At 40.6% G+C, this 26,828-nt stretch overlaps 2 protein-coding genes across 2 annotated transcripts in view; both read right to left on the bottom strand.

Moving 5' to 3' along the window:
• mettl3 (methyltransferase like 3) overlaps positions 1 to 141 on the bottom strand; it is a 3,582-nt gene extending 3,441 nt beyond the window's left edge. The window contains exon 1 of the mRNA XM_008435516.2: positions 113 to 141. Within this exon, the coding sequence (XP_008433738.2) occupies positions 113 to 141 (29 nt within the window). The remainder of the gene's footprint in view (positions 1 to 112) is intronic.
• On the bottom strand, positions 7 to 26,527 carry hdac8 (histone deacetylase 8). The gene is made up of 12 exons (XM_008435351.2): positions 26,512 to 26,527; positions 26,169 to 26,416; positions 25,999 to 26,051; positions 25,050 to 25,180; positions 23,906 to 24,047; positions 22,868 to 22,980; positions 22,608 to 22,685; positions 22,060 to 22,168; positions 20,720 to 20,892; positions 20,085 to 20,179; positions 7,663 to 7,768; positions 7 to 727 (listed from the first exon to the last, which is right to left on the bottom strand). The coding sequence occupies exons 2-12, from the start codon at positions 26,274 to 26,276 to the stop codon at positions 699 to 701; spliced, it is 1,137 nt and encodes a 378-aa protein (XP_008433573.1). The 5' UTR covers positions 26,277 to 26,416; positions 26,512 to 26,527; the 3' UTR covers positions 7 to 698.
• Positions 26,528 to 26,828: the final 301 nt, after the last annotated feature.

Genomic DNA, 26,828 nt, shown 5'->3' with positions numbered 1-26,828 from the left:
GGAATAATGTCGCATTGTTGGTCCTTTGTCATGCTGAAGCTCTCCGATTGGTAAAAACAAACGCGCTGCACGTGCACTTAGAGGGGATGGATGAGTAATTGCCCTGACGCACCGAGGGAGGATGTCCTGTTTGTCGGCCATTGTGGAGCTGTCAGTGCAGTCCCCCGTCACGTTCCCCGAGTACAGTGAACAACGGCTTTATCGAAACAACAACTGGCAGTTCTGAAGTATAAACATTAATACCGACCGGTCTGGTGTTCAGGCCTACAAATATGTAGAGAATGCTGCAGCTTCTTCACCTCAGGGAGAGGGCATAGCGTGAACTGACTAAACTTTGAAAATACTGTAAAGACTCGGAGCCATCAGACAATAAAAAAAAAAAACAACAACTTTATTGCGTTTTTTTTTTTATTTTATTTTATTCCGATGACAAACTGCATTACTTGGTGTTCCTTCCACTGAGAGGATAAAGTGGAAAATGTAGAAAACTACAAGAAACAAAGCAGCAAATGAGCCCAGATGCTGCAAACGTCCAAACCTCCCACACCCACTATGACAGGATGGTTTACTGGTGCGACTGATTTATGGCTTCTTGCTGCAGATAAAGCTCAGCTGCAACATCAAGACATGCCAGTCGTGTTCATCTTCAGGCTATTATTCCTTCTTCTGTCCCCCATACCGTTTGCATTCTTTCTGCTTCAAGAACGCTCATCTGCACCACACGTTCCTGCAAGCAGAACAAACATGCAGACATCATGGATGACTTTACAAAACCTAAACTGTACACAACTTCCGCCATCATCTGTTGGATGATTAAAGACTGGAAGTGCTTGAAAAAGGCGGATGAAAATCAAAACGTTGGCGCCTGCCGCGGTTTGTTTTCTTCACATTTTTTAACAGTTTGGCTGTCTAGCTTACGACTCTTTTAGAGATTTACTGGTATGAATACTTTCACAAAATGCTGCAAATCGGAATTACAAATTAACGTTTTACTACAGCAATTACCAGTGAGATTTGTACGTCCTGCAGCCATGTTGGATTTTGAACCCAGSGTAGGTGGAAAACCTCGGCCTTTGCTGGAATTACGACTTCACGTTCTGTCCTACTTACTTCTCCAACCTTAGAGTTATGAGCACAACAGCATAAATCAGAATTTCTCCACTTTGCTGTTTTTRTTCTTCGAGATGAAATACATTTGCTAAATGTCATTCCTTTCTCTCTGCCTGCACTTCATCCCGCTCYGACTTTCACATGAAATCCGCCAGAGACTCGAAACACGTTTTCAGAAAACGAGATAATTTGAGCAAAACAAAATATTTGAAAGGCCACATGTGCGTTTGTRTTATTTATAACTTGTTTTAAATTGCGAACAGAAATCAGCTCCTTCAGATTAAGCTGTTTTCCACTGGATTCCAAGAAGAGTGATCAGGAGGAGCTTTAGGAATGGTGAAATGGAATCAGTCCTGAGAGATAACTTCAGATACGTTTGAAAAAAATTAAAAAAAAAAAAAAAACATCTGGAGATAAAATGGAAACAGACTAGGAATTGATTGCTAGATAAAGAAACACCACTGTTAGAGTTCACATTGAAGAAAGCAGTTGATCCGACCTCCAGGTTAAAAGAGATTGGACAAGTTAGGCTTGATGGATTTTTGTGCTTTTGGTCAATCTTTTTTTTTAAAAAAAGTAACAGTAGTTTCAGTCAAAACCTTACCTCGTGTGCTCCACAAGAACAAAAATACAGAAGTCTCTTAAGCATGGCATGCATTCTAGGACTTTTTTCTTTCTTTAATAGTTGCAGCATTGGTAAAAAAGCCAACCATAGGCCACATGTACAGTCAACCGCAGCTTTGACAACGCACCAACAGTTCCAGATGGAGGCACTTTTACACGCAGGACCGTTTTTTTTTTTGTTCTTCTAAAAAGTATGACAAATGGAAACTCAAAAATCCTGATGCAGACTAAAAACAGGAAAGGGAGCTCGGWCGAGAGGAACAGCCTTTAGCAGTGGGGCCTCGGCAACAGGACATTCGATGAAAAACAACCGACGTCGAAAGGAACTGAGGCGTTTTCATCTGTCTTGGGGAAATGCAGGAGAGCTGTAAGGTTGGACTCTTGTCAGAAACTTYACCGTAAAACTGAGAAACTTGGAAAATCAAGTCGCAGTTAARTTATTCTGTTATAATTAATAACGGTTACCCAACCTACACGTCATTACAGTCAAGATATAGTGACGTACAAACGTATACAGTTTTTCCAAGATAACTACTTAATTTCCTRCTTCCGCATACAATTTTTTTGCGATGGTTTGTTATCACGACAAGTTAATGACTGGTGATTCCATCCGCCAAATGCATGCCGCTGTGGATGGAATCAGGTATATAACACACACACACACACACACCGATTCACATCTTGTGATCTCAGATTGACTCGTTAACCCGAGAAAACCAGAAGTGAACCTGTTTTCTTAAGAAAACCTTCTGGAAAAAATATCTGCTTTCCGCTTCCGTATAAGACAACCAAAAAGTTCAATTGTTTGTATTTTTGGGGGGGATTTTGTGAGAAAGATAATCACAAAAAAAAAGAGAGAATAACTGAAAAGTGGAATAAAATATGTGAAAAGGGTTTTGTGCATTTATATTCAGCCCCATTAAGTCAAAAGTTTGTAAAAAAAACAAAAAAACAAAAAAAAAACAACCCTTCACTGCAATTACAGCACCAAGTGTTTTGTGGTACGTCTCTACCAGCTTTGCACATGTAGAGATATTTTTGTCCGTTTCTCTTAACTCCCGACTCAGACTACGTGGGCAAAGTCCACGAATCGTCAAATCAGATGATGTCTTGACAGTGCTGAGTYGTCTGGCTCACACTTAAAAGTATAAAAATTATCTTCTCGGAGAATTAATCCGCACAGGCAGCTGGATGTCAAACACGTCCAACTCTGCAGACAGACTGGGGAAAGAGGCAGCTGTGCACGCGCACGGGAAGCTTCACGCCAGTGACAAGAGTCACAATTGTGCACAGAGCCTCGGGGGAAATTATGCTGCCACTCTTGTAAAAACAGAGCTGTAAATACACACAATGAGATGGCTGCGGCAACCAAAAAACACCTAATAAAAAGCACATTTGAGTTTACACTGTCTCAATCGTCATGTGTGAATGACAAACATCAGGAAAAATTAAGTAATCCTTTAATGCTGCACCCGACGTATTTATTTTACTACGCTTCAAAGAACATTAAATGGCTGGTTTATAATCGTAATAAAAACTGGGATGTTTCTGATGTCTCTGACAGAAATATCGTCATTTTTTTATGCCTTTGCCTTAACTGGAATGTTAGCATGAGGACTGCAACTGTTTTTGCAAACACTGGTCGTTTAATTTTGGTGGGGCGCTTTGTTTGCTCTCATGGAAGTAAAAAAAAAAATCAACTGTGGAACGACTTGAATCCTAACAATAATTCACTTTACACCAGACTAGGTGAGTATTTTATACTTTAGTCATTTCCTGATTTTTTGTCGTGAGAAGTTCCAGGAACTCAAACTTTTCCAGTTAGCTTTACGCAACTTGCTATAATTAGCTAGATATGTTGTCAAATGTTCAGACTTAAAACCAGTAACAGATTTCATAGGAAGTCAATGAATAATTTGAAGCAGGAAATTGAACTGCGAGATGTTTTGTTTTTCTGTCATTTCCTGCTTCTCTCTCTCTCTGATCGCTCCTCTGCAGTGTCTGTTCAGCTGCTACTTTTTTCTCTCTTCTTTACTTATTAAACAGCCAGAAATGAAGACCAGCATCTCCTGAAGCCAGCAGAAAAATGAGCTAATAATAGAAAGTGAACCAGTAAGATCTCATTAGAAGGAAGCTGGAATCACTGGCAGTAGCCATGAAACTAGTGTTGTAGCTGCATGGTGTGCTATGCTACTGTTAGCGAGAGGGCTAATTCAGCTTAAGCAGGAGAAATATGGGACGGAGAAATCAGGGAGCAAACATTAGCATAATCCGACATGAACAGTGTAGCAATGAACAATGTTTCTAATCACTTTGTGGATTAATTTTTGTACCTAACAGGGACCTAAAATCAGCCCCTTTGAACCCGTTTGTTGATTTCCGACATGCAAAGACAAATCTCACGTCATGTAATGTGCTTGAACATAAATGTTTGAACAATATTTTAAAATATGTTGGCTCTGATTACTATTGTCGACAGTCGACTCCAATCATTACGGCTTCCAATGAAACCAAAATTGCTCTAAACGACCCCCTGCTGCTCATTGCTATTGGCCACACAAACTCGCTTCCTTACTGTACAACAAGGCAACACGATATAATCAACCCGAGTCATTATCGACATATAAATGTTTGCAAAATCACCATTTCAGATGGCTACTTGGATGCAATGCTTGTGAAATGCGAGTACTTTAAAAAACACTTCTAATCAATAACGTCTTACTTTCTTCATTGCTCACACTTAGACTAGATATTAATAACCAAGATCAGAAAGTTGAGGAGTTGTGGTGGAAATTAAAGTAAACAGTGAGATTCTGTGGTCTGAGCTGCTTTATTCTACAAAGCCGCTACCAAACGTTTTAATAAGCCACATAATCTACAAGCAGTCTGGCTGTGAAAACAACAACAAATAACAACAAATTAAATATTCAACAAAATTATTCGGCGAGTTCAGAATAATTTCGGTAATATTCACTGTCGTTTTGGGGACGACGTTGTTTTCGAGATCATCTACAGATAAAAATGGCTCTGAAACATACATTTATTGAACAACTTCACATTCTCCAGTTTGTGTTTTCAGTGACGTCTCGTGGAAGCACACACGTTTCAGTCGACCGTTTGCGTTCAGGTGATCTTGTTGATGAATTACCGTTTTGTCTTTTTGTGGGTCACTAGAGCAAACAGGCTGCAGCAGATGTGGACACACACACACACACACCCCGACCAATTTCTCTTTGAAACCGGTGTTTACAAGCGGCATGTTGTGTCCAGACCAGAGGAACACTTATCCACCCCCGGTGATGTCATGTAGACCGGTTTGCCTGGAGGTGTGCGTCTGCCGAGTCCAGCGCTTGTGAGCAGGCATATCAGTTAGTAGAGCAGACATGCCAGTCTTCATATAATCAGAAACAGAGAAAACCCGGCGCCCCGATATTTACTGTATAACATACCGACTTGTCACTGACACTTTGAAGTCTTGTATGTTGCATGGCGAAAGGCTGAGGAAGATGGAGGTCGCTACATAAAACAGACGTGACATGTCTGAAATGTCAGGAGAATAAAGAGATGGACCCCCCTCAGCCCCCCATCTCCTGGTTTTATTTAAAGGGATGAAAAGAAATTGTTTTATCACAGAATAAATGGCACAAAGTTTATGTCTCCCAAATGATTTTTAGCAGATGTATGCCAATGGAATCTCTAAAACTAGACGTAATTGCGCAACCAAAGATTTCAACAAAAAAAAAAGTACTAAATGGCTTTAAGTTCTTTAACAACCACTTTGGTACTCAAATAAAAAAAAAAATGGGAACAACAGATAAAACAAGTTCCTGTTTTCACTCCATCTTCCCGTTTACTTTTTCCACCCTTTCATTCGCTCCATCCACCAGTCCTCTGTTGTCCCTAATAAAAGCCGTATGACTAAGCAGCGGAGATACTTTCAATCCCTCGTTTTTGTGACGACTTATTCTAAGCCGGCTACATTTTGCCAAATAAACTCCTCATCTCTTGCTTTAATGTGACCTGGAGGAACCGAATCCTGTTCGGATAAAGAGAATCTTCTCCCAGCAGGCTTTTTGTCCTTTGCCACAGTAAAACGATCTTCAGGGTTCAAACGCAGAAAAAGACCGAGTTGTTAATTGTTGCCATGTCCGCACTGTTTCGGATACAATCAAAGAGCACATTCTTCCCTTTAGTCTGGGTTTGCTTTCACACTGAATCCCAGTTCTTCCACCAGCAGAGTGGCGCCTCTTGAATGAATTTACAGGTGCCAGAAAAGTGAGTTCCTCCTCTGTGCTCATGGCAAATGCTTCCCCCACAAATCTAACCCTAAGCCTTTTTTTTTTTTTTGGTTGTAGGTTTCCAAAATGGTCACGAGATAAAAAAAACAGGCCAGAATAAACTAAAATTAATACAGTATAATTAATTGATTAATTTAAAAATAAATGTCAAACTGACTCCACCAAAGCATCTCTTTTGAATCAGGTGTGTTGGTCCTGATGCTGGACGAAGTGGGTTGGTTGGAGTCGTGGAAAAAGGAACTTTGTCTGCACTTCCAAACATTTGGGAACTATGGTGAAGTCCAAGAGTTTTTTTTCCCCATTTAGAATCAAATTGCTGCTGCTCCTCCTGGTCTGAGTCGTGCGACTGTGTCATAACGTCCCTGGATGTATCGTGAAAACAAATTCAGACCAAAGCCAACCATTTGTTGGCGAAGTGGAAGAACAGCAGCATTTTCTGTAGGTTTTATCCACATGTTTAAAGGGGACTCTTATGTTTCAAAATATCAACAAGTCATATGAAAACAGAGGAAACATGCTAATGTTAGAATAGCATTTTACTGAGTTTCAACAGGAACTGCTTTGAAAGAGTTTTGAGGGCTAAAACCACGATACTGACAGAGACAATGTAATACTGGTGAACTGTCGAGTGCTTCTGCACTTTAAAGTAGAGTTTTCAAGCATGAGCCTGGCCTTGATACTGTGATCTAGTATAAGACCGGCAGCTGACGCAGGAAACACCTTTTGTGTCAATAAAAATCCTAACCAGGACATTGTGAATACTTTGCAATATATTAAATAGATCCAGCTTGGCTTGGTAAGGTGTAATCAGAAAAAAATTCACACCTTGCTAATAAAGCAAATCTTTTTTTTTTTTTTTTTTTTTTGATAAAAGTTCATGAAAGACCAAGCTAACTTTCATATCAAAAATAAATGCTTTGTTAGTCTGTGGTTTACATGTCTAGACAGAGTTCCTAGTCAGATTTTTTTCTAAAAAAATCTAAAAAAGATTTTTTTCTAAAAAAATCTTGGATGAAAATAAGCGAAAATAAGTCTGTAAGTATTGTCTAGATTTTTGCTGTTTCTTTCCTCATTGCACCACCGTATAGAAAACTTCCTGCCGCTCAACTTTTCACTTCAGCTTCACCTTCCTGCAACATCTCTGGAGAGCTGCGGGCTGTCAGCATCAAGACCAAAAGGCTGACTTTACCCTCAACCACAAATTGCTACACACACACACACACACGGACACACACACACGGACACATACTCAAGGATGAAGATTTGGTTCAAACATAAAACCATACAGACTCATCTGAAAGAATACCGCGTTTGTTAAGAACCAGAAGGTGACTGAGAGGACACGGCAAAAAACCCCCAACAAAACAGATCATACATACAAAGATGCACAAAGGGACGATAAGAGCCAAAGGAACAAAACACTAAAGTAACTATACTTTCATCCAGCGGAGAGGCACACAGCGACAAGAACAGACACATGACACCACGCACTGAAAGAGCCATGCAGAGACAAAGGGGCCGTAGGTGAGCGAGGGTTCACGTCCGCACAAACAGGCGCACACCTGTTTACGCTCCACACCCACACAGAGACGCACCTGGAGCCTCCAGTAAACACAAACATCTTTGATACCTTTGACGGTGCTGATGACCCGCTCCAGGTGTTTGCTGTCGTTGCGGTCTGGCCTGCAGCTCGGACTGATCTCCAGCGAGTAGTCTGGTCCGTACTCTGTAAAAAACTGCAGACATGCATGCATTCACAGATCAACGTCGCAAACGTTGGTTTTTTTCAAATACCGTCTGCCCCTTTATGTTGTTGTCTCATCAAGATTCAGGGTGACATCAATACGATCGAGCTAGCTTTCTTTTCAACAACTCTGATTTGTGTGTGTTTCTTGGCAGATTATGCATGTTACAGTAAGCAAACCCTGGTTTAAGCTTCACATGATCAGAAACTCAACCTTCGGTATTAAATTTAAATAATAAAACATAGGCACCTCAATAAAAACAACAATAAAGAACCTTTCATGAGTAAATTCAAAGAGTGTTATCTCCTACGTTTTGTTTGTTGCAGTTTCCACTGAAAGATTTCTGTTGCCCTGCTGTAAATGATTTACAAAGTACTTTTTGAACATATGCAGACCCATAGCAACAAGCTCACATCTGGGTTAACAAGTGTTTGTCCTGAAACCGCGATTAAGTGTGTATCCTGTTTGACCAAAAAAAATATCCAGTCAGCTTCCATTTAGGCTTTATTTCGTGTTCTTTGTTAAAATCTGATCGTTTTTGCCTTGAGCTTTGTACATTTTTTTTATTTTATTTTTTACAAATTTGAATCTCAAAATATGCTGAGAAACGTCCCCATTTTGTCACATACAGATCACACTGCGTTATTTTTCAGACTCTGGGGCGGCCCTGCTAGGAAAACCACAACCATGTAGAACTGGTAGCTCAACTGTAACGGAAAACTGTGTGGAGTCAAGTAGAGAAAAGTCAAGTCTTGTAAAGTAGGTAGTAGTGAAAAAGGGTCAGCAGGGTAAAAAAGCAAAACACTGGTCTACAGATGATGAAAATCTGGAAATACACAACTGTAAATGCAAAAAGAGGAGACGAATCCCAGTTTTCCTCTTGCTTGTAATGCTGACAAACTATCTTTATAGGCATACTAATTGGTTTCCACCAACAATGATTGTTTTCTGCCAACCTGTGTTGATATGCACATGTGTAGATATTCAAAATCAGAGCAAAATCTTTCAATGGACATCTAGTTTTAAAAAGATACATTAGCTTTGACGGCATGGGATAAATTGAATAAACTTGTTATACAATGCAAATTCATGCAACATGTTTAGGTATCTGTAAATTAAAGAACATGTTGTTACCAAAGTCTGGATGTCTGGAGAAGGGATTAACATTCTCATCGTTAGAGGAAAGATAACTTAGAAGAAGGCTGCATGTTACTTCCATTTTCTGAACTCATTTTCTTGAAAGGGAATTTTACTCGCTCAGGCAAACATTTAAAACAGTCTCGTCTGCCTCACAAACAGAAAGAAAATGCAACCCAGAACACAAAGGAGGAACCACAAATCAATCAAACCTCCACCATAACGGTCGGAGCTTCGCAAATGAGAACAAAAAGGCTCAGAGATTGTTTCAGCAAATGCCAAAGTCTCCCTGGCATTTCGTGTCGAGTCAGACCACAGCCAAGAGAAAAAACTGAAACAGGTGGAAATCTAGAGACTTTGTTTAATCATAAGTTGATCCAAGCCTTGTCAGATTGGGGGTGGGGGGAGGGGAGAAGAGAGGCAAAGAAAGTATTTTCGGTGATTGGTTTGGGCCATGAGTCAGTGGCGTGAGAGCAAAACAAACTCTGATGCCACGACTGACCACAAGTGCGTCAGTCCGTATGCAGAGCCTGTTGTGAAAGCCTTGGAACTGAAAACTGACCAGAACATACCAAGAGAGCCAAGGTGACTGAAATCTAACGAGGAACGAGTTGAACTCAGCCACATTCAGAAGTACCGAGGCAAACAAAGATAAAAAAACAATCCAATCCTCAGTATGTTAAACCAAAAGGTGACCTCCAGTAGAGACAAGCACAAAAGATTCCTGACTGCTAAATCCAAACATATGGGGGTTTTTCTAGGTAATGTGTTGTTCCAATTTTTAGTACAGTCAGTAGATCTCATTAGAAAAGAGCTTTGAAAGTCTGTTGGCAACAAACATTGATTTACACAGCAGAAGTCAGCCAACATGCAGCACGAGTACATTTCTGCTTATTTGGACACAAAGACCACACTGTCTTTGTTTAATACTGGGTAAGAGGGAAGGCGAGTCATTGCATGAGAAGGCATCAGTTTGTATATTTACAGGGCGTCTGTGAATCCTTAAAAAGTCTCCGAAAGCTTGAAAACGAAGCCCTTAAAATGTCTGAAATTCAATCGAGAATTAGGAGTTAACTTTAAGCAGTTTATTTTTCTCGTGGGACTTTTTGGTCAGGCAAAATTTCGAGTCACATCTTCGTTAGGTTATATGACTTAAGGCACTTGAGGCTATTGCTAACTAGCTGCCTCTACGCTATAGCTAGCAAGCTAGCTAGCTTTTTTGCATGTACAATGTTCGTCTTTGCCAAAGGCTAGTTTCTGTTGCCATCCCATCTGATGGTTTGGCACTACTGCAACATGAAATATGCAGTTTTCCTTTGTACATTTCTGTTGTGATGCAGGTCTTAAATGTAACCCATAACGAACGCTCTTAAAAAAGGTCTTAAATTTGAATTGGCGAAAACTGCAGAAACCCGGATTTACATGTTATTCATCCATTAATACATGTACTTTGAGCATCTCAAGATGCATTTTAAAGGTACAAAACAGGTTTTGAACACTTTTATGATTAGAAATGTTAGGAGTCCATTTAAATAATTTGCTTTCAACCACAGTTAATGCATTTTTGTAAACCCTATAGTGTCCAAGCTGGAAGTAGTCTTGCTTCTTCATTATCCCCACCACCACTCACCACCAGTTTTTGTTCTTTGATTGTAAAACATTTCTCCAGAAGGGATTTGACTTGTCCATGAGGTATTGCTGCAAATTGTGTAGATTTTGAAGCTGGAGCATCTTTCTTGGTAAGGAGCCCCTCGGTTACCGCGATGTAAAATGAGCTTCGCCATGTGTAATAACACTTAAGTACCAGCAGTTTCCAGTTTGTGGTAAGCCTTAACCTTGGAGCTCAAAGAAACATCCTCTCCAAAAATACCTCTCATCAGAGGGTGATAATTTGGGTTAGATAGTTGAAACTCATTCTTCCAACTGGAGAATGATACCAAATACACATCCAAACCTGTTTTGAAATTAATGCAACGGGCCAACATTGAGCTTCTGGAATAGCCCCGTCCTCAACCCTCAAAATTTAAGAATGGTGCCAGACCATTTCACAGAAAAACCAACAGATACTGCGAAAACGAGTGGTGAGAGATCCTGCCAGATGTATACATGAAACTTGTTGACAGCTACAAACTGTATGCTTGATACTTAACCAAATATTAGCTTAGCTGTAGAAATGTCCTTGAGCTTTTTATACATTTCTTACAGGGTTTAGTATGAAGTTGATTTTTGTACAAATCATTCTAGGCAGAAAAAGAACAGTTCATCCCCAGTATGACATCAAAGTCAAGGTGAATGTATGCAAATTTTATGAAGCCTTTGTACGGCTCCAAGTTCATGAATCTGCTTCCAGTTTGTTTTCATGAATCCTAGTGTCTTACCACCAGTTTTCAATGTGTGTAGTTAACACACACAGAGACCCGTCCAAATTATTCCCATGAACTCAGTGCTCTATCTCCTGCAGTCCAACAACACGCACTCACACACACACTCACACACAGCCTCCTGCTGGCAGCCTGTTTGCATTGGATGACCAAGGAAGAGACGGACAGGAGATGAGGGAGAGACAGGTCCACACCCTGCGAATACATCTCCAGATCGTACGGAGCACGGTTGAAAAAGACGAAATGTGAGCGAACATGTGAGAATGAGGGAACAATAGGGGAAACAGATAAACTCTGCTGCTTGTTCCAGTGACGCAGCATATCGACGTAACTGGACAAGGTCAGGAGACAGAAAATACCCACCGACTGGCTCCTGTGTCCTGAGCAGAGACACTCTGGGAGATGAATAGGGGAAAAGCTGTTTTTCTTTTGCCATGGTCCCAAACACAGACCCTCCACCTCTACTCCATTACTCACTGGTTGTACAAACTTTTCAAGAGAAACACTTAATTACGTAAAAAAAATGCTATGATCAAAGGGAAGATTAAACTCCACTTTAATGTAATGTAAAGATAATTATTAATGTGACATATTGGACATCAAACTTTGTTAAACCAAACTCGCATCCTGTCGTCTTATCCATGAAACCTCTACTGCATCTCGGCTGTTTTCTTCCAGGGTAAAGTGATTTTAATAAAAAAAAAGAATTAAGTGGACGCACTTGAGCCATCAACAGTTTGCTTGGAATATTTCTGCCACGGATATTTGACCACTCTTCTTGGCAAAACTGGTAGATTTCAATTAAGTTGTTAGTTCCCTGGCACAGAACTGGTTTTTCAACGTAATGTAAAAATGTTAGCCAGCTTCATCCGTTCCAGAACCAGTCTTTATTTGTAGTTTCTGACTTTCCTCTCACAGAACACCTCCATGTATCAAATTATGAGAAATCGTTTGCCCACAGACAAGCATGAAAGACAACCTGACATAGTTTCTCAACTTCTTTTATCAACTCTGCTTCGGAGGATGATTTCATTTATCTTAGTTTGCTTCCCAAAAATGTCCAGAATTTGAAAAGTGCAAGCCGTAAAACTCTAGACAAAACGCACCGTCCGCGGCCATCCATTCTTGTCAGGTGCAGACACATTGATTCACGCGTGAATGGAGTTTATACACGAGTAATCCAAACACGCCTCAGAGAAAGCCGGAGTATGTGTTTTTTGAGCAAGGGCCCATCTGCGGACAGCAGTGCTGCGTCTGCGGGTGTTTGTTTTTACAGCGATCAGCAGGATCCCCTGCTATGAAGGATGCCGAGCCGCGCAGCAGAGAGGAAAAATGTCTCAGGAAAACAAATGGGCTGCATCTGCTATCAGGCTCCTATCTAATAAATGTTTTTAGGAAGGAAAAAAAAAAAAAAAAACAGTCCGATACTCAAATCGTGGTCACATAATGCACGTAGGCTTCACATCTGGACTGGTCCTCCCTGCCATTTCATCGCTCCGTCCTCTTTACACTCATCTGACAGTTCTCCTTTAAAGGCCCTGTAGTCAACAGATAACATTTGTGTGCTTGCGGAAAACAGAGGGGTACATGCTAGTTCTCCTCCACTGGAGGGTCACGGGGTTAAACTGTGCTACACAAACTTTGGGAAAACAATTACGGGTGTTGTCACCACACCTTATAGACCGGTAGACTTGGTTTGACTAGGGACCAAAATTGTTAACGTTTACGTCAAACAAACCAAACTCTTTGCAAAACTTATTCCCTTCCCCTCCCCCTCTTCACCTTGTGCCTTTGCACAAACGAACCAGAACCTTTTTAGGCAAACAAAGTAGAGTCCGATTAAAGCAAACTAAACAGGGCTGGTATGAATGCACCCTAAGTCCGGTTCACTTGAATCGAACTCTGATGCGACCCCAAAACAAGCTAACTGGTCCGCCTTAAAACCGAGGTCTCAGTTCTACTGAAGTGAACACTAGTATGGTTTGAATACATCGGTGGATGCCAGCGGACTAGGGATCACTCCGAAAGCAGGACACGAACTATAGTGCAGGGCATTCTGGGTAAATACAACCACAACAAATGCAAGAGCCTAGCATTAGCGGGAGAAATGCCTTGTGGTTTTTTTGCCAACGACTAAAGAGAAATGCTCCAAGCGCTGAAATCTGATGCTACTCCAGTTTTGTTTACATCTTCTTCAGACATTTTTGTGTTGATTCCTTCAGTAGTTCTCATTGGAGCGCCACCACAGGCGAGGAGGGGGAACAGGTTTTCTCAAAAAGTTTTGATTCGCTTGACACAGTGCAGTGTGAAAACAAACCACAGCAGCTGAAAATGTAAGAAATGTTGCAAAAAACAGATTATTGGGGTGAAAACAAAGTAAAAGTGCGTTGTAATCCAAATATCAATTTTCTCAAAACTGCTGGCGATGTGAGTGAAATGGCCTGACTGGCCAGAGGATTTTCGCAAACTAAATAGAAAACGCTGGAGTATTGTGATTATGAATCCAGGAGGATTAGCAAAGCATCTCGCCTGACAGGAAAACAGAATGTTCTCCAGTCCTCCTGGACGGAGCCTGACCACGAACATGGAAAAATAAACACACGCTAAACAAAAACAGCAATAAGGCCCTGGCTCCCTGAAGCTCACAGATCACGTTTGATACAACCCCAATGTTCATGGAACCCATTAGCGCTGAAGAATGTTCCAGTAAAACATTCACATTTATTAGTCGCCGTTCACAAGCAGGATCACCCTGCCGTCATCCTCTTGCAAAATCACAACACACCCAAACGCCAGCGCCCGGTGACGTTTCCTGCGATTGAGTCCGTGACTCCGGGGAGCCCGCGCGACTCTGACGGCAAGTGAGGGGCCGGGCAGGAAGTGGTTGCAGACAGGAAGCGAGGAAGTAGGAAGCGAAGAGGCGGAACACGTCCCTGCTGCCAATCTGGGGGCCAGAGACGTCCTTCCCTTCCTGTGCGGCTCTCAGACGGACACGCATTCGTATTTACTTCTGCTGGCCTCACCAGAATCCAGGGGAATTCGAGAATTTGTAGTGCTGGGATGTGTTTTACTGTATATCTCACCAGAGAGAGTGACGGGACGAATCGGTGGCAGAAGACCGGCTCAACCTCTGTTAATATTTTCCAAGTTGAAGGAAAATAATAATAAAACCTTTTTATTGGTTGCGATGTTTGCTTCACTGTGCTGGAAATGAAAACTGTAGGGCACATTAGAGAACTTAAAAAAAAAAAAAGTTTCTCATTTGTTTCTGTAGCATGCCGCCGGTTGTTATGCACTTTTATTTCTTGGCTCAAAAACTGCCCGGCAACATGATGGAGCTAAAAACAATGAATAATTAACGTACAAAATGACACCAGCGTTAACATGCTGAAGTGCAAAATTCCACAAACGGAAGATGACCTGAGATTGTTTGCCGTCTGGAGTGAAAAGCACCATCACATCTCGCTGAAAAGTGCAGACTGCGCGTTTGACCAGCACTCGATGGGAGGGGCTCAGCTCAGCCCACCTTTATCAGAAAAGGAGGAACCTGACGTCATTAGTTTAGTGATCCAAGAAGTCTAAAATACGAGGGAGAACGTGTTAACCAAACTACTGGTCAGAGGCTCAAGGTAAAAACAAAACACTAAATCGTGACATGGTGGCAGAATACAGCTCATCGTTTAGATCAGACTAAGCTCTGCCACTTTTGATATCTTCATCTTTGTGTTTCACCTTTTCAGACTTTATTGTGACTTTATTGTTGACTTTATCTCTTTGATGCCTAATTGTTTTACTGCGAGGATTTGAAACTTTTTGAAGATATTTAACAAACTAAAGCCAATTTTCTCACATTAGAAGGCAAATAAGTTACTTCAAAATATTTGGTTTGCGGCGTTAATAGATTTGCCGTAGAGTCCGACAAATTCCAGTTTGTTCTTGTAAATGACAAATCTTTACACTCCAGCATTGCTTGTGGAGTACCACAGGGGTTAGAGCTCGGCCCAGTTCTCTGGAAGATAAAAAGAGTTGGCCCCGAGCTCTGAATAGTAAAGAGACAGAGCGAACGGTCGGCTCCGACGGGGGTGACTGCGTTCCAGAAAGACGGTTCTGTAATTATGCTGCCATAGTCTTAGGCTGCTGGAGGACAAACTGACCACGTCTCCTCACTTTCTTCTTCTCCTACTCTTCAATATTAAAAAATAAAACACCGTTAACTTTGTGTTTTATTAGTTTTTTCCCCTCCATAAATAAAACCGACGTTTTGTTATCACCGTCTGTTGTCAAGCAGAAATCTAGTCAAAACATCATTAAGAACATTTTCACTCACTCTTACAAAGAATCATGACTCAGACACACTACCTGACCTCTGACACGTACTGCTATTATTAGAAAGCAGTGAACTGTTGACCTTTAACTCGCACGCTGCCATCATCGGCCTGTATCACACAATGGAGGGTCAGTCAGGATGAGCTAACAGCTATCCGACAATACAAGTCAACGGGGTTTTATGGCTATCAACACAATTTCTACCTCTGCTACGGTTTGATACCGAAGCATATCGCATGCAGCCATTGTGTGGGTTATCTGCACTGCAATATTTTGTCTGATAATCATTTAATACTGCAGCACCATTGTTGATGTGACTGCCTCGCTTTGACTGATGTGTTCTTTGACTTATTTTCAGGTTCATCGTGTATTTTCACAATCAAAACATGTAGTCGCTGGCAAAATGTTGGTTTCGATTAAACACAAACTATTTAGAGGTGATTTAAACAGGCTTTCTGCAGCTTTAGCCAACCTCAAATTTAAGACCTTTGTAAGACCACTGCGAATGAAATTTAAGACCTATACCTCCACAGAAATGTACAAACTCTGTCCAGCCAACTGAGGATAAATTTGCATTTACTTTCTGTAAACATAAAAAGCTAGCAGTGAGATACCAATAGCCTCCAAAGCTCCACAATAAGAAGAAATAAACATGTATAGAACATACAAGACTGTTCTATAAGTCAAGATTACATTTAAGTCTTTTGATTAACATATTTGAGGCTGGTTTCAGGTGATGAAACGAACCTTGTTTGGATGTACAATCGCTTGCGAAAATATTGTGTATGATCTTCCTTCTACTTCAGGACTGATGTGCTCATTCGTGTTCCAATCAAATATGTTGATGTTTGTTGTCATAAAGTTAGAAATGTGAAAAAGTTGAACACACATGGATACTTCTGCAGGGCAAAGCGTTTATAAAGCACAAACGTAGTAAACATTTTGTCTGCTTCTACTTGACATTTCTTCAATAAGGACGCACTTTCAGCAGTTTCCTATTTGACCAACAGTTGCTTCCTCACAACCGAGGCCAAACTTATCATACAATGAAGCGCGTGAAAACGCTAGAAAATAGGCCGGGGCATTATCCGACAGTAATGAATGTGCGTATTCATGTAGTCTACAGTAGGGCAGGAGGGTACAAAGGTAGGTTTTGTTCTCCCATGTCGCTGGGACTTCAGCTTTGCTTGGCCATCATGGATAAATGCCCCGCTTATCGGCCACAGAAAAACACTGGCACACACACTTCTGTGCAGAGTTGAAGAGCTGCAACATTGCAAAAATAAAAAATAAACATCTGCACACTAAAAACACAGTTAGTATGAAGCTAAGACGCCCCTCTGTTTGTTTTTTGACTCAAGCCTCCTTGGGTTCTTCTTCTGCAGCAGCTGCCCGCACTGATAGCCGCTTTGTTTTCCACGAGTGCCCCTTAATGAGGTCAAAGGGTATTTAGGACCATTGAATGACGACGAGGAGAAACAAGAGCTACCCTCATCTTGGTCCAATTACTCGCATACACACACATAGCATCTTTTTATCTACACAAGGACTTTGCGTTTGACTTCCATTATTTTTTCCCTGAACTCTTTCTAGAACCACAACGGCAAAGATGATCTTGGTGCAGCACAAAACATTCGATCTCAGCCGAATGTTGCTTGGACTTTTCCACTCAGAAGCCATTGTGCGGGACATGATGTTGGGTTTGTCTCGCTGAAATAATCAACACCTTCTCTGGCAGAAAAAAACAAAGAAGAAGAAAGAAACCAAAACCGATCACTAAGATTGGTGTCAAAAAGAGAAACCACCAGCTGGTTCCAACTAAGCAAATAGGCTTGATCCACCCACTGGAAGTGTACTGCACTGAGTAATATGTTCCAGCTGCCACCAAGTTTCTTAACCCTAATGGATGCTGAGATTTGCGCTCGTTCTCTAAATGACCGTGTCAAATGGCACATCCTGTGGTCGGGGGAAAGATCTTGTTCTTTCTTGCAAGGATCACTTATTGTTCTGCATCAAGAACTGAAAAGAAAGCAAGCAAGCAAACAAAGACCAAGAGCTACACAAGGCAGTCGATGCTCAGCCGTCACATGTCGGTTTAGTTACTACGCCTCGTCTACTGCCACAGAAGTGCTGCAAGACTTTCCAGATTACTATTCTCTTCTGTATAAATCTGTAAAATAACTTCAATTTTAACCATTTAAACCAGTTTGAATACTTGATATCACTGTGATTTATGAGAAATACACAACAAAAATGATTTAAGGAGAGTTTTTTGTTTAAGGGAATCTACTGAGCTATTAGGAAAATAGAAATCTAAATAGCTAAATTAGTCAAAAGAGAGTCTTGACTCTTTCTTACATAAAGGTTTTTTACATGTGCACTTAAACAAAGCAACAAGGATGACTTGATTAATTAGAAATTATTGACCTCATGAACTAAAATGATGTCTGAGGTTTCACAATGTGATGAAAATCCTTAGAATATTGCTAAGGAAAAAGGCCTAGAATCCCTATGAGCTGAAATATAAAGTCTGATGCCTTCCGATGAGTTATCTTTCTACTTTTAGCATCCTTTGCTAAAAGAAAAAGCAAAAAAGGAGGTTTGACTTTCTCCAATAGATCTTATCTCAATGATCTCATGAGCTTATTTCAAGATGAGGAAACCTGGTTTCACCATTACAAAACTATGAAGCCCTAACAGCACATCTATTCTTTACATCACAGTGAGCAGAGCCTAATGTAACGGATAATCTTTATGTGCTAGAGGAGAGTTTGTACAGTAATCTGATACAATTTCCTTTACCTTTCTTCATTTCCATAGTTATATTTAGATTCTACATTTCAGATGCACAATCTGTAATTTTGCACGTTTTAAACATTTAATTTAAGTGGATGCTTTTGTTAATCACTCAGATTAGGCTCCAGTTTAAATATTTATGTGGAACACTTTAAGCTCTAGTGAGCATTGAAGGTTTTACCAAAGACAATTATTATTAAATATAAGCCCTATGCCATCACTGAGATGTACAAAACAAATGTAGGGGACCAAAACTGTGAAGTTTCTGGGGTCTTTATGTGGCTCTTGGCAGCAACTTTGTGCTTCTCACATGCACAATGTCGTGCAGCGCTAGCTAGCTACCTACCTAACTGCGTAGAGAGCCATATGCTAGATGCTAATGGTTTGTTTGCTTACTACCTAGCTGCCTAGAGTGCCATTTGCAAGTTAATAATGGTTTGTTTGATTTCTAACTAGCTACCTGGCAGGAAAGAAAACAGACTCTCTAGCTAGCTAGATATTAATAAACCACATGCTAGCTGCTAATGGGCTGCTTGTTTGCTTTCCACTAACTAGCTAGCTAGAGAGCCACATGCTAGCTGCTAATGGCTTGCTTGTTTGGTTTCTAGCTAACAAGCTAGCTTGAAAGCCACATGCTAGATATTCATGAGCCATATACTAGCTCCTAATGGTTTGGCTTTTTTCTTTCTAGCTAATAAGCTATCTAGAGAGCCACATGCTAGCTATTAATGAGACGTATGCTGGCTGCTAATGCTTAACCTGTTTGCTTTCCATCTAACTAGCTAGCTAGAGAGCCATATGCTAGCTGCTAATGGTTCACTTTCTAGCTAGGTAGTTATATTCTAGCTTCTAATGAGCCATATGTTAGCTGCTAATGAGCCACATGCTAGCGATTAAAGGATTGTTTGATTACGAGCTAGCTAGCTGTTAATAAGGATGTGGGTCATTAGCAGCTAGCATAGCTGACATCAATTTAGATGTCAACTAACCCTATTATGTACAATTTGGTACCAAATACCAGCTGTTAAGTTTGCTTGCTGACTGGTATAGCAGCTTGTTACTGGTAACTTTAATGGCCTTGAGTCACAGGACGCAGTGAGTGAAGATGCCCGCGGACAACTCAAACTTTAGCCTGATAGAAAAGTCCAGCAAGAAAAAACCTACATAGACTATATAAGATTAAATACACCAATACACCGTGATTGGTGTATTTAAGGCCACCTTGCACTTCCTTAATGAAGTTAGGTCATTTTAAGGCCTTAATTTTAGATAAATGAATTTAAGACTTTTAAAGGATGTGTGTACACTATGTTTTATAGTGTCACAAATGTCTTTTTTTCCCCATTTATTGCAAATAAGGTCATGGATTTCTCCTTTAAAACGTCCCAACAGTCGGTCGGTGACCTTTCTGCCTCACAAATCAGCTTGAGAGGAGGCTGTGTTTAACTGTCAGCACCCCCTGGCCGTCTGACTCACCTGGACACAAACCCCCTTTATTGAGTCAACAGCCATCTTTGATTAGACGAGTGACTCAGCAGGACAGTTCTTAACAAGTGTGTGTGTGTGAGGGGGTACGATGAATGAGAACATTTGTGCTCGTGTGGGAATATGTAAATGCGAGTAACTGCGGCGGTACGAGACAGACCGCGGGGGTCCGTTTGTCGTACCTCGTGGTCGGGTATTTCTGAGGACAGCGTCTTTCCCAGGACCGTTGCGGTCAGGAACGTCCAACAGCGGGCCGTGTTGGCCAGGTTGTAACCTCCTGGAGACAAAACAAGCGGGGCACAATGAGTTCAAGGATGAGCACAGTAACAATTTTATTTTTGTCACGTCTTGACAGCTTAATTTGGTGGATGCTACCAGGACAGTACGTGTAAGTCAAAAGCTTATTACCCCTCTTCCCCACACAGACAACAATAAAGGAGCGATGATGAAGAGGGCGGATTCAAGGGAAATCAGGAGGATGGCGAGAAGCGAGCGGGAGAGGAGGATACAGCGCAGAGAGAAAGTATGTAGGACAAGGAGGGAGAGGGGGAGAGAGGAAGAGAGGTTGGATTGTAGTGGAGTAAAATGGCTTCATTGTGTCGCATAATTAGTCGCTATCATCTGGCCGAGGGGCTGAGGAGTCTGAAACAGGGCGCCGTGTGTGAGGAAAATTCAAACGCACGCGAAGAATACGGCCCGCATTCTGGATCTTTATGAAGTCACAGGTACGTTTACGTCTGGAGGACGTTCAAAAACACATGGCTGGCCAGAATAACACACACACAAACACACATACACACAGAGAGAAAGCAAGTACCTCCTCCCAGCAGCAGGGTAGGTAGCTGCCACTGCAGGACGTGCAGCAGACATTTGGCCACCCCTACAGGGGTCATGTTGAAGGAGCACATGGGATCGCCCGCCATGGTGTCGGCGCCCAGCTGCATCAGTACGGCCTCCGGGTTGAACTGCGACCGCACTTCCTGCATCACGCTGCAGAGCAAGTGGAAACGTCTCCAATCATGCATTTCAGTAGATACCCCTTCCAGTGACATCAATTCAGATGTCAACTAACCCAAACATTTACAATTTCATACCAAACGCCTTCAACGGTCATCGGACGTGATGGAGCTCACCTGGTTCCAACGCATCACTCGGGTAAAAACTGGAGGTTATGAATCACAGAGTGGAGCTAAAATACGATAAAGACCTGCTGCTGTTGTATCAACCTTCTAGAACCTCTCAGATCTTCTTGGTTCGGATCTGCATCCCAAGAACCAGAACCAGACGAGGAGAAGCAGCATTCAGCTTCTATGCACCACATATGTGGAACTTCCAGAAAAATGCAAAACGGCTGAAACACTGAGCTCCCTCAGATCAAGGCTAAAACCCAGCAGCTTTTGATTAGTAGTAAGTGAAACAATGATCAACATATTTGATTGATCGATCGATCGATTGATTGACCTGCCAGCTTATAGTGGTTTGAGACATTCCAGTGTAGTTCTATAAAAAAAAAAATCTCAGCAGCTTTAATTTCTTTATATTTCCCAGATTAAAGATGACAGTGTTTAAAGTGGTCTTGCTCAGTACAGTGACTGTTGTCCCCATTAAAGGAGAGGCAAAAAGCTTTAAATTAAACAAAATTATCACTTTAATTTGCCTGCATTTATTCAGGGCACATTAAGAAAGAATTGTTTCGACCAAAATCAGCGGCGCTGCTGAAGTAAAAGCCGAATCGACTTGACAGCTTTTTAAACATCTTTATCAGGAGTGAGTGGCACTAAGCTGTTCCTCTAACGTGGGTTTTAGAGCTTCGAAAAGAAAAGTTTAAGAAAAATTAAAGAAGCAAATTTAAATTGAAGGATTACAGATTTCTGTGGAACATTAGAATAATACTGAGAGAAAGAGTTGTTAAGCGATAAAAGCTCTAAACCTACCTTTGCTTGACTAAAGCCTAAAAGGTTTCAAATCATGCCCTTCGACAGACTGGCGACCTGTCCAGGGTGACCCCGCCTCTCGCCCAGAACGTTAGCTGGAGATAGACACCAGCAACCCTCCCAACCCCATTAGGGGACAAGGGTGCAAGAAAATGGATGGATGGATGGATGTTTCAAATCAAATCTTTTGCCTTCCTCTCTATGTGTGAGCGATTTTATTTACCTGGTGAAAACCTGGAAGTATCTGTCGTCCTGGATGCCGTCCTCCAGTGGGATGTTCACAGCGTACCAACGGCCTTTTCCGAGCCCCGTGTCACAGACGTCGCCCGTGCCTAAAAATCAACGCCCTTATTTTTAAGGACTCAGAATGAAGATGATCGTACAAAAATCACAGTTCCTACACGTTTTCTTCTTGAAATTAGACTTTCCTGGATTGGACAAATCTAGTTTAAAAACCACAAGTCCAGTTTAAACTGAACTCCAGTCCAAAAAAAATCTAGTGAAATCTTTTAGTGACTTAAAACTGAAGTCTGATGAGTAAAATGTGAAAATCAATGTGCTAAATTGCAAAACAAAGATATCAGGTCTTTAGAAAATAGGGGAAAAAAAAGAAAAGAAAAAGCAGAAAATGTTCCAAACAACTTCCTTTTTTTCCACACTTATCCAAAACTGGAAACCAATATAAGCTCTTTCCAGACTTTTAAGGTTGTAGAAACCTTAAGGAACTTTTTTTTTTTAAGAAATAAAAACCAAACACCTTGAGTCACTGACCGGGAAAAAATCCGGGAGAAAACTTGTGCAGAGAAACCGTCATAACCTTGGATGTGAAACTAAAGGCCTCCTCCACACCTGTGCCACAGAGTAAAAAGTAAAAGTTCATAATCCACCAGTAAATAATGCATTCAACCTTTGTAATCTTTACATAGAACTTGAAATGTTTTCATTAGTTAGAAAGAGCCAGTGTAAAGAAATAAAACCCATCTTAAGGAGGATAAAGAGCTGCTCTCCATCTCTGTGCGCGTTGCCCGTACCGTCTCCATGATGCAGGTCAACGTCCACATACAGAACCCGCTCATGTTTCTCCCTCAGCTTGAGGATCCCCAGCACAGCATCGTTCACGTAGCAGAACCCTGAAGCCTCATCCCTGGAAAACACAGAAGAGAGAAAGAATCAAGACATTTTTCTTTACATAGATAAAAAAAAAAAAATAAAAAGCTAAAAAAAAATTTTAAATATAGTTTTTAGTAAATAAAAAAAGGTTACACTTTATTTGAAAGGGTCTTCATAAGACTGACATGATACTGTCATAAACATGACATGAGTCTTCATGAACGTTTATGGCTGAATGTCCATTAAAAGTGTCAACTTTGCATTATTTGGTAAATAACGACACTTTAATGCAAATATGGCACTTTTAATAGAGTTTTAATGCAACGTTTAAATCAACTTTGCATTAAAAGTGTCATTATTTACTGAATGACACTTCATGACAACAGTCATAAACATTCATAAAGACTCCTTTATGTTCATGACAGTTGTTACGTCATGTTTATGAGTAAATAAATAAGGCAAATTAAATATTATTTATATATTTGATTTATAAATATAGTTTTTATTCATATATATATTATTTTTTTTTTTTGTTGAGAATTTGCTTTATGGCGTGTAAAATGGCAAATATGGATCCAAATTGAATTGTCTAACTAATGCAAAAATTTTGTCACATCCACACACTTCTATGTATTTAATTGGGAATTTTATTTGACAAATAAACCCAAAATGGTTTTAAAAAAAAAGAGAAGGAACTGAAAGAAAAGCGCTTCATTGTTTTAATTTTTTTTTTTTAACAAACAAAAAAATTTGAGTGCTTTAGTACTTCCTTCACTTTCCTCTTATATCACCAAATTAAGTGCCGGAGCAAGCTGCTGCGTCATGAAGACCAAAGAAAAACAGTAGAGAAAGGCAAGCTATGAAACTAGAATAGACTCAGTTTGTCTGGCCCTTTTTCTATCGTAACCAACATCGTACGTTTTAAACGTGTTGACTATATGTGGAGCTGTAGAGCTTACTTTTTAGCATGGTGCCAGCCTCCCGCCCAGTTAATGGCCACTTCACACTTTTGGTCCAGCAGACACGCGGCTGCCGTCAGAGTAGCGCCCCCTACTGCTGCCGCATAGTCAAATATGCCCTCCACCACAGGACAGTCATAGCCTGCGAGTAGAAAGAGACATGAGGTAAGGAGAATAGACAAAAGAGCGTAATGTGACAAAAACAAAACCATGAAGATACACAAAGTTAACACTTGTACTGTTAACACGAGACCGCTGCCTGGAAACTGCCGGGATTTTCGGATGTCGATTGGTGAAAAAGTTCCCAATCAACAGCACCGCCGTAACACCTCGAGTCACCTGCAGTTGTCATGCCAGGCCACTGTATGGCGCTGTTTTTTTTTATGTCGAACGCGTATGCGCTTTAGACCCTTAGCTTCCACCTTATATCAAACAGTACGTCGTCTCCCGTTAACAAAGTGCTTAGGTAACACATGTATTCCTCATTAGAAATTGATTTAAGCTGGACATATTAAGTAGCACGGCTGAGCCTGTCCAGCTTCAGTTGGTATCCGCCATAGCTTCCTGCTAGTTCATGCGTCGAATAAATCCTTACAGCCGTGCGTTCTGCGCATGTGCGCTTTCTCACTTCCGAAACAATCCAGTGCTTAATGGGAAACTTTTTAACTCAAGGAGTTAAGTTTTATAACACACTGGACGGATGAACTCCGGCTGAAAATCACATTCGACACAAAAGGAGGAAGTTCCAGTGGGAAGAACTGAGAACAGAGCAAAGGGAGGATGAGAGTGAAGAAAAGGAGTGAGAGCGACAGATAAAGACAGAGAATGAGACGAGGAAACAAAAACAAGACGGGTTAACCGCAGGATCAGTCTAAAGTTAGAAATGGAAATCTCAGCAGATAAAACTTTTATTAAAGACAGTGTTATGCTGCCCCATGGTGGTCACAGACATGTTTATACATTTTCTCCTCTCCAAACTGTAACTTCTGCCTGTGCTGAATACACAGAACTTAAAACTAATTTAAAATACCAACACATACAGAATCTCTCAGATGGCCAAAGTGTGAAACATATTTTTTCTGGGGTCTTGTTTATCAGCTAAGAATAAATTACAACTTTAAGTTCTAGTTTGTGTATTCCGCACCCAGGCCGTAGTCGACTGACTGGGGGTCATCGTTGTCTCCGTCCTGGCTGATCTTGTGCAGATGCTCCAGGTAGGAGTCTGTGTGGAACATGGCCATCTCTTCCATCGTGGCAACTTGAGGTTTCACAACGCTGGAGGAAAGAGAAAAAACAGAAAAACAACATGAAGGGCTAAACTGGGGACCTAATGGAAGTAAAGCAACTGTGCTAAATAGGCTTCACAGACATCTGCCAAATATGCATTACACTGTCAACATGCAAAAAATGTACTTTACAATTTTAGAAAAATTACACAAAGCAGACATGGATATAACCTTAGAGTATATTTGCATCAACATATTTTGAAACAAAGCTTAATAGTTCGGTTATCATGTAAAATAGTAGAAACAGCAGCAATTCCAACTCAGGTTTTTCTTTCTTTTTTGGGTACTATTGGCAAGAAATGATGAAAAGAAAACTTGGCAAATGACAGCAGAGATGTAAACACATGTTGAGTTTGTTGGGAGCAGAGATGGATATAATGACTGACAGCTGCTGGGAGGAAGGATATGCCATAATGCTCTGTTGTGCACCAAGGATGCAATAGTCTCACTTATTGGCTATACAGTTCTACAACAGCTTTATTATAAAGTCAGAATGTTGCTGCCTCAGAAGTTAAAAATGTATCTAATTTTTTTTTTTTTACTTCTTTTGAAAAACCCAACGCTCGCATTATTGTCAATGTTTTCAAATACCTACTGTTTCTGCTCTGGGTGACATTTGAAAGTATTATTTTTAGTCAACTCTTTGACTTGTATTGGGATAATGATTAAAATGGATGCATGTTTCATTCATTCTGTTTTCCAAAAAATAAGTTCAAACACTAAAATAGTTCGCAAATATGTTTTTTGTAAGTCAGCATAGTTTTCGTCGACCTGTAAAGTTTTAAAGAGTAAACCTAAACAACTCACCTCATGTGTGGAAGCAGTCCATAAGCTTCTATCAGGGAGTGGACCATACTCGCCTGGCCATAGAAAACATTAAGAAAATCCCGTTTAAATCCGACTTTATGCTTGTGAATTTAAATCAAACAGAAGCTAACGCTATTTTAATCCATTTCTATTTGAATCCATCTCCTCACCCTGTTTGGGACTTTGGATAAAGTGTCACAAGTCTCGATGTACTCCGGGCTGTAGACGTACGCCACTCTCCGTTTGCTGCTTTCATCATTGTGCTCTCTGGCACTCATTGGAGTTGCGCTAAATTATGTTAAACTAACCAATTTAAAATTGTTAAAAAGCGAACAGTTAGCTAAAAGATGCGAAAAGACTGTGTCGCTGGTCTGGTGTTACACCGTCAACATTCCCCCTCAACCGGGTGAAGTAACCGCTGAAACAACAAAAAAAGCAAAATATCGAAATTAAATTATGAAATAACTCAATTTGTAAGTTAGTTAGGCTTTATGTAGTTTTTTAAGTATTCACTAAAGCTTTCATCTGCAATGGAAAGAGGAAGGAACGTTCTCAAGCCGGATTGCTTCCAAGCAGAAACGATCGTAGGCGATGCTGCATTCTGGGATTTGTTGTAGTCTTTTTACTTTTAAGCCCTTATATTAGCAGACAAGAGATTTATTGACCAAATAATGTGCATTAAAAAGAAAACTAAAATCAGTGTGAGCTTTTTGTTGTTTTTGTTGTTAACTTCTTTTTTATCAACCCTTTTCGTTTTAGATTTTCAAATTTGTTTGTAAGAACAAGTCTCTAAATAATATATTCCATTTAAAAAAAGTTAATGACGATTA

Source organism: Poecilia reticulata, linkage group LG18 (assembly GCF_000633615.1).
Source record: "Poecilia reticulata strain Guanapo linkage group LG18, Guppy_female_1.0+MT, whole genome shotgun sequence".
Lineage (NCBI taxonomy): Eukaryota > Metazoa > Chordata > Actinopteri > Cyprinodontiformes > Poeciliidae > Poecilia > Poecilia reticulata.
Note: the sequence above shows the minus strand (reverse complement) of the source record. Positions and strands in the feature narration are given on the sequence as shown.

Coding starts and splice junctions, on each gene's coding strand:
- hdac8 (XM_008435351.2), bottom strand. CDS start 26,276: ATGAGTGCCAGAGAGCACAATGATGAAAGCAGCAAACGGAGAGTGGCG. Junction 24,048..25,049: donor GTCAGTCGACTACGGCCTGG/GTGCGGAATACA, acceptor TTCTACTCGCAG/GCTATGACTGTCCTGTGGTG. Junction 22,686..22,867: donor TGACCTGCATCATGGAGACG/GTACGGGCAACG, acceptor TCTGTGGCACAG/GTGTGGAGGAGGCCTTTAGT.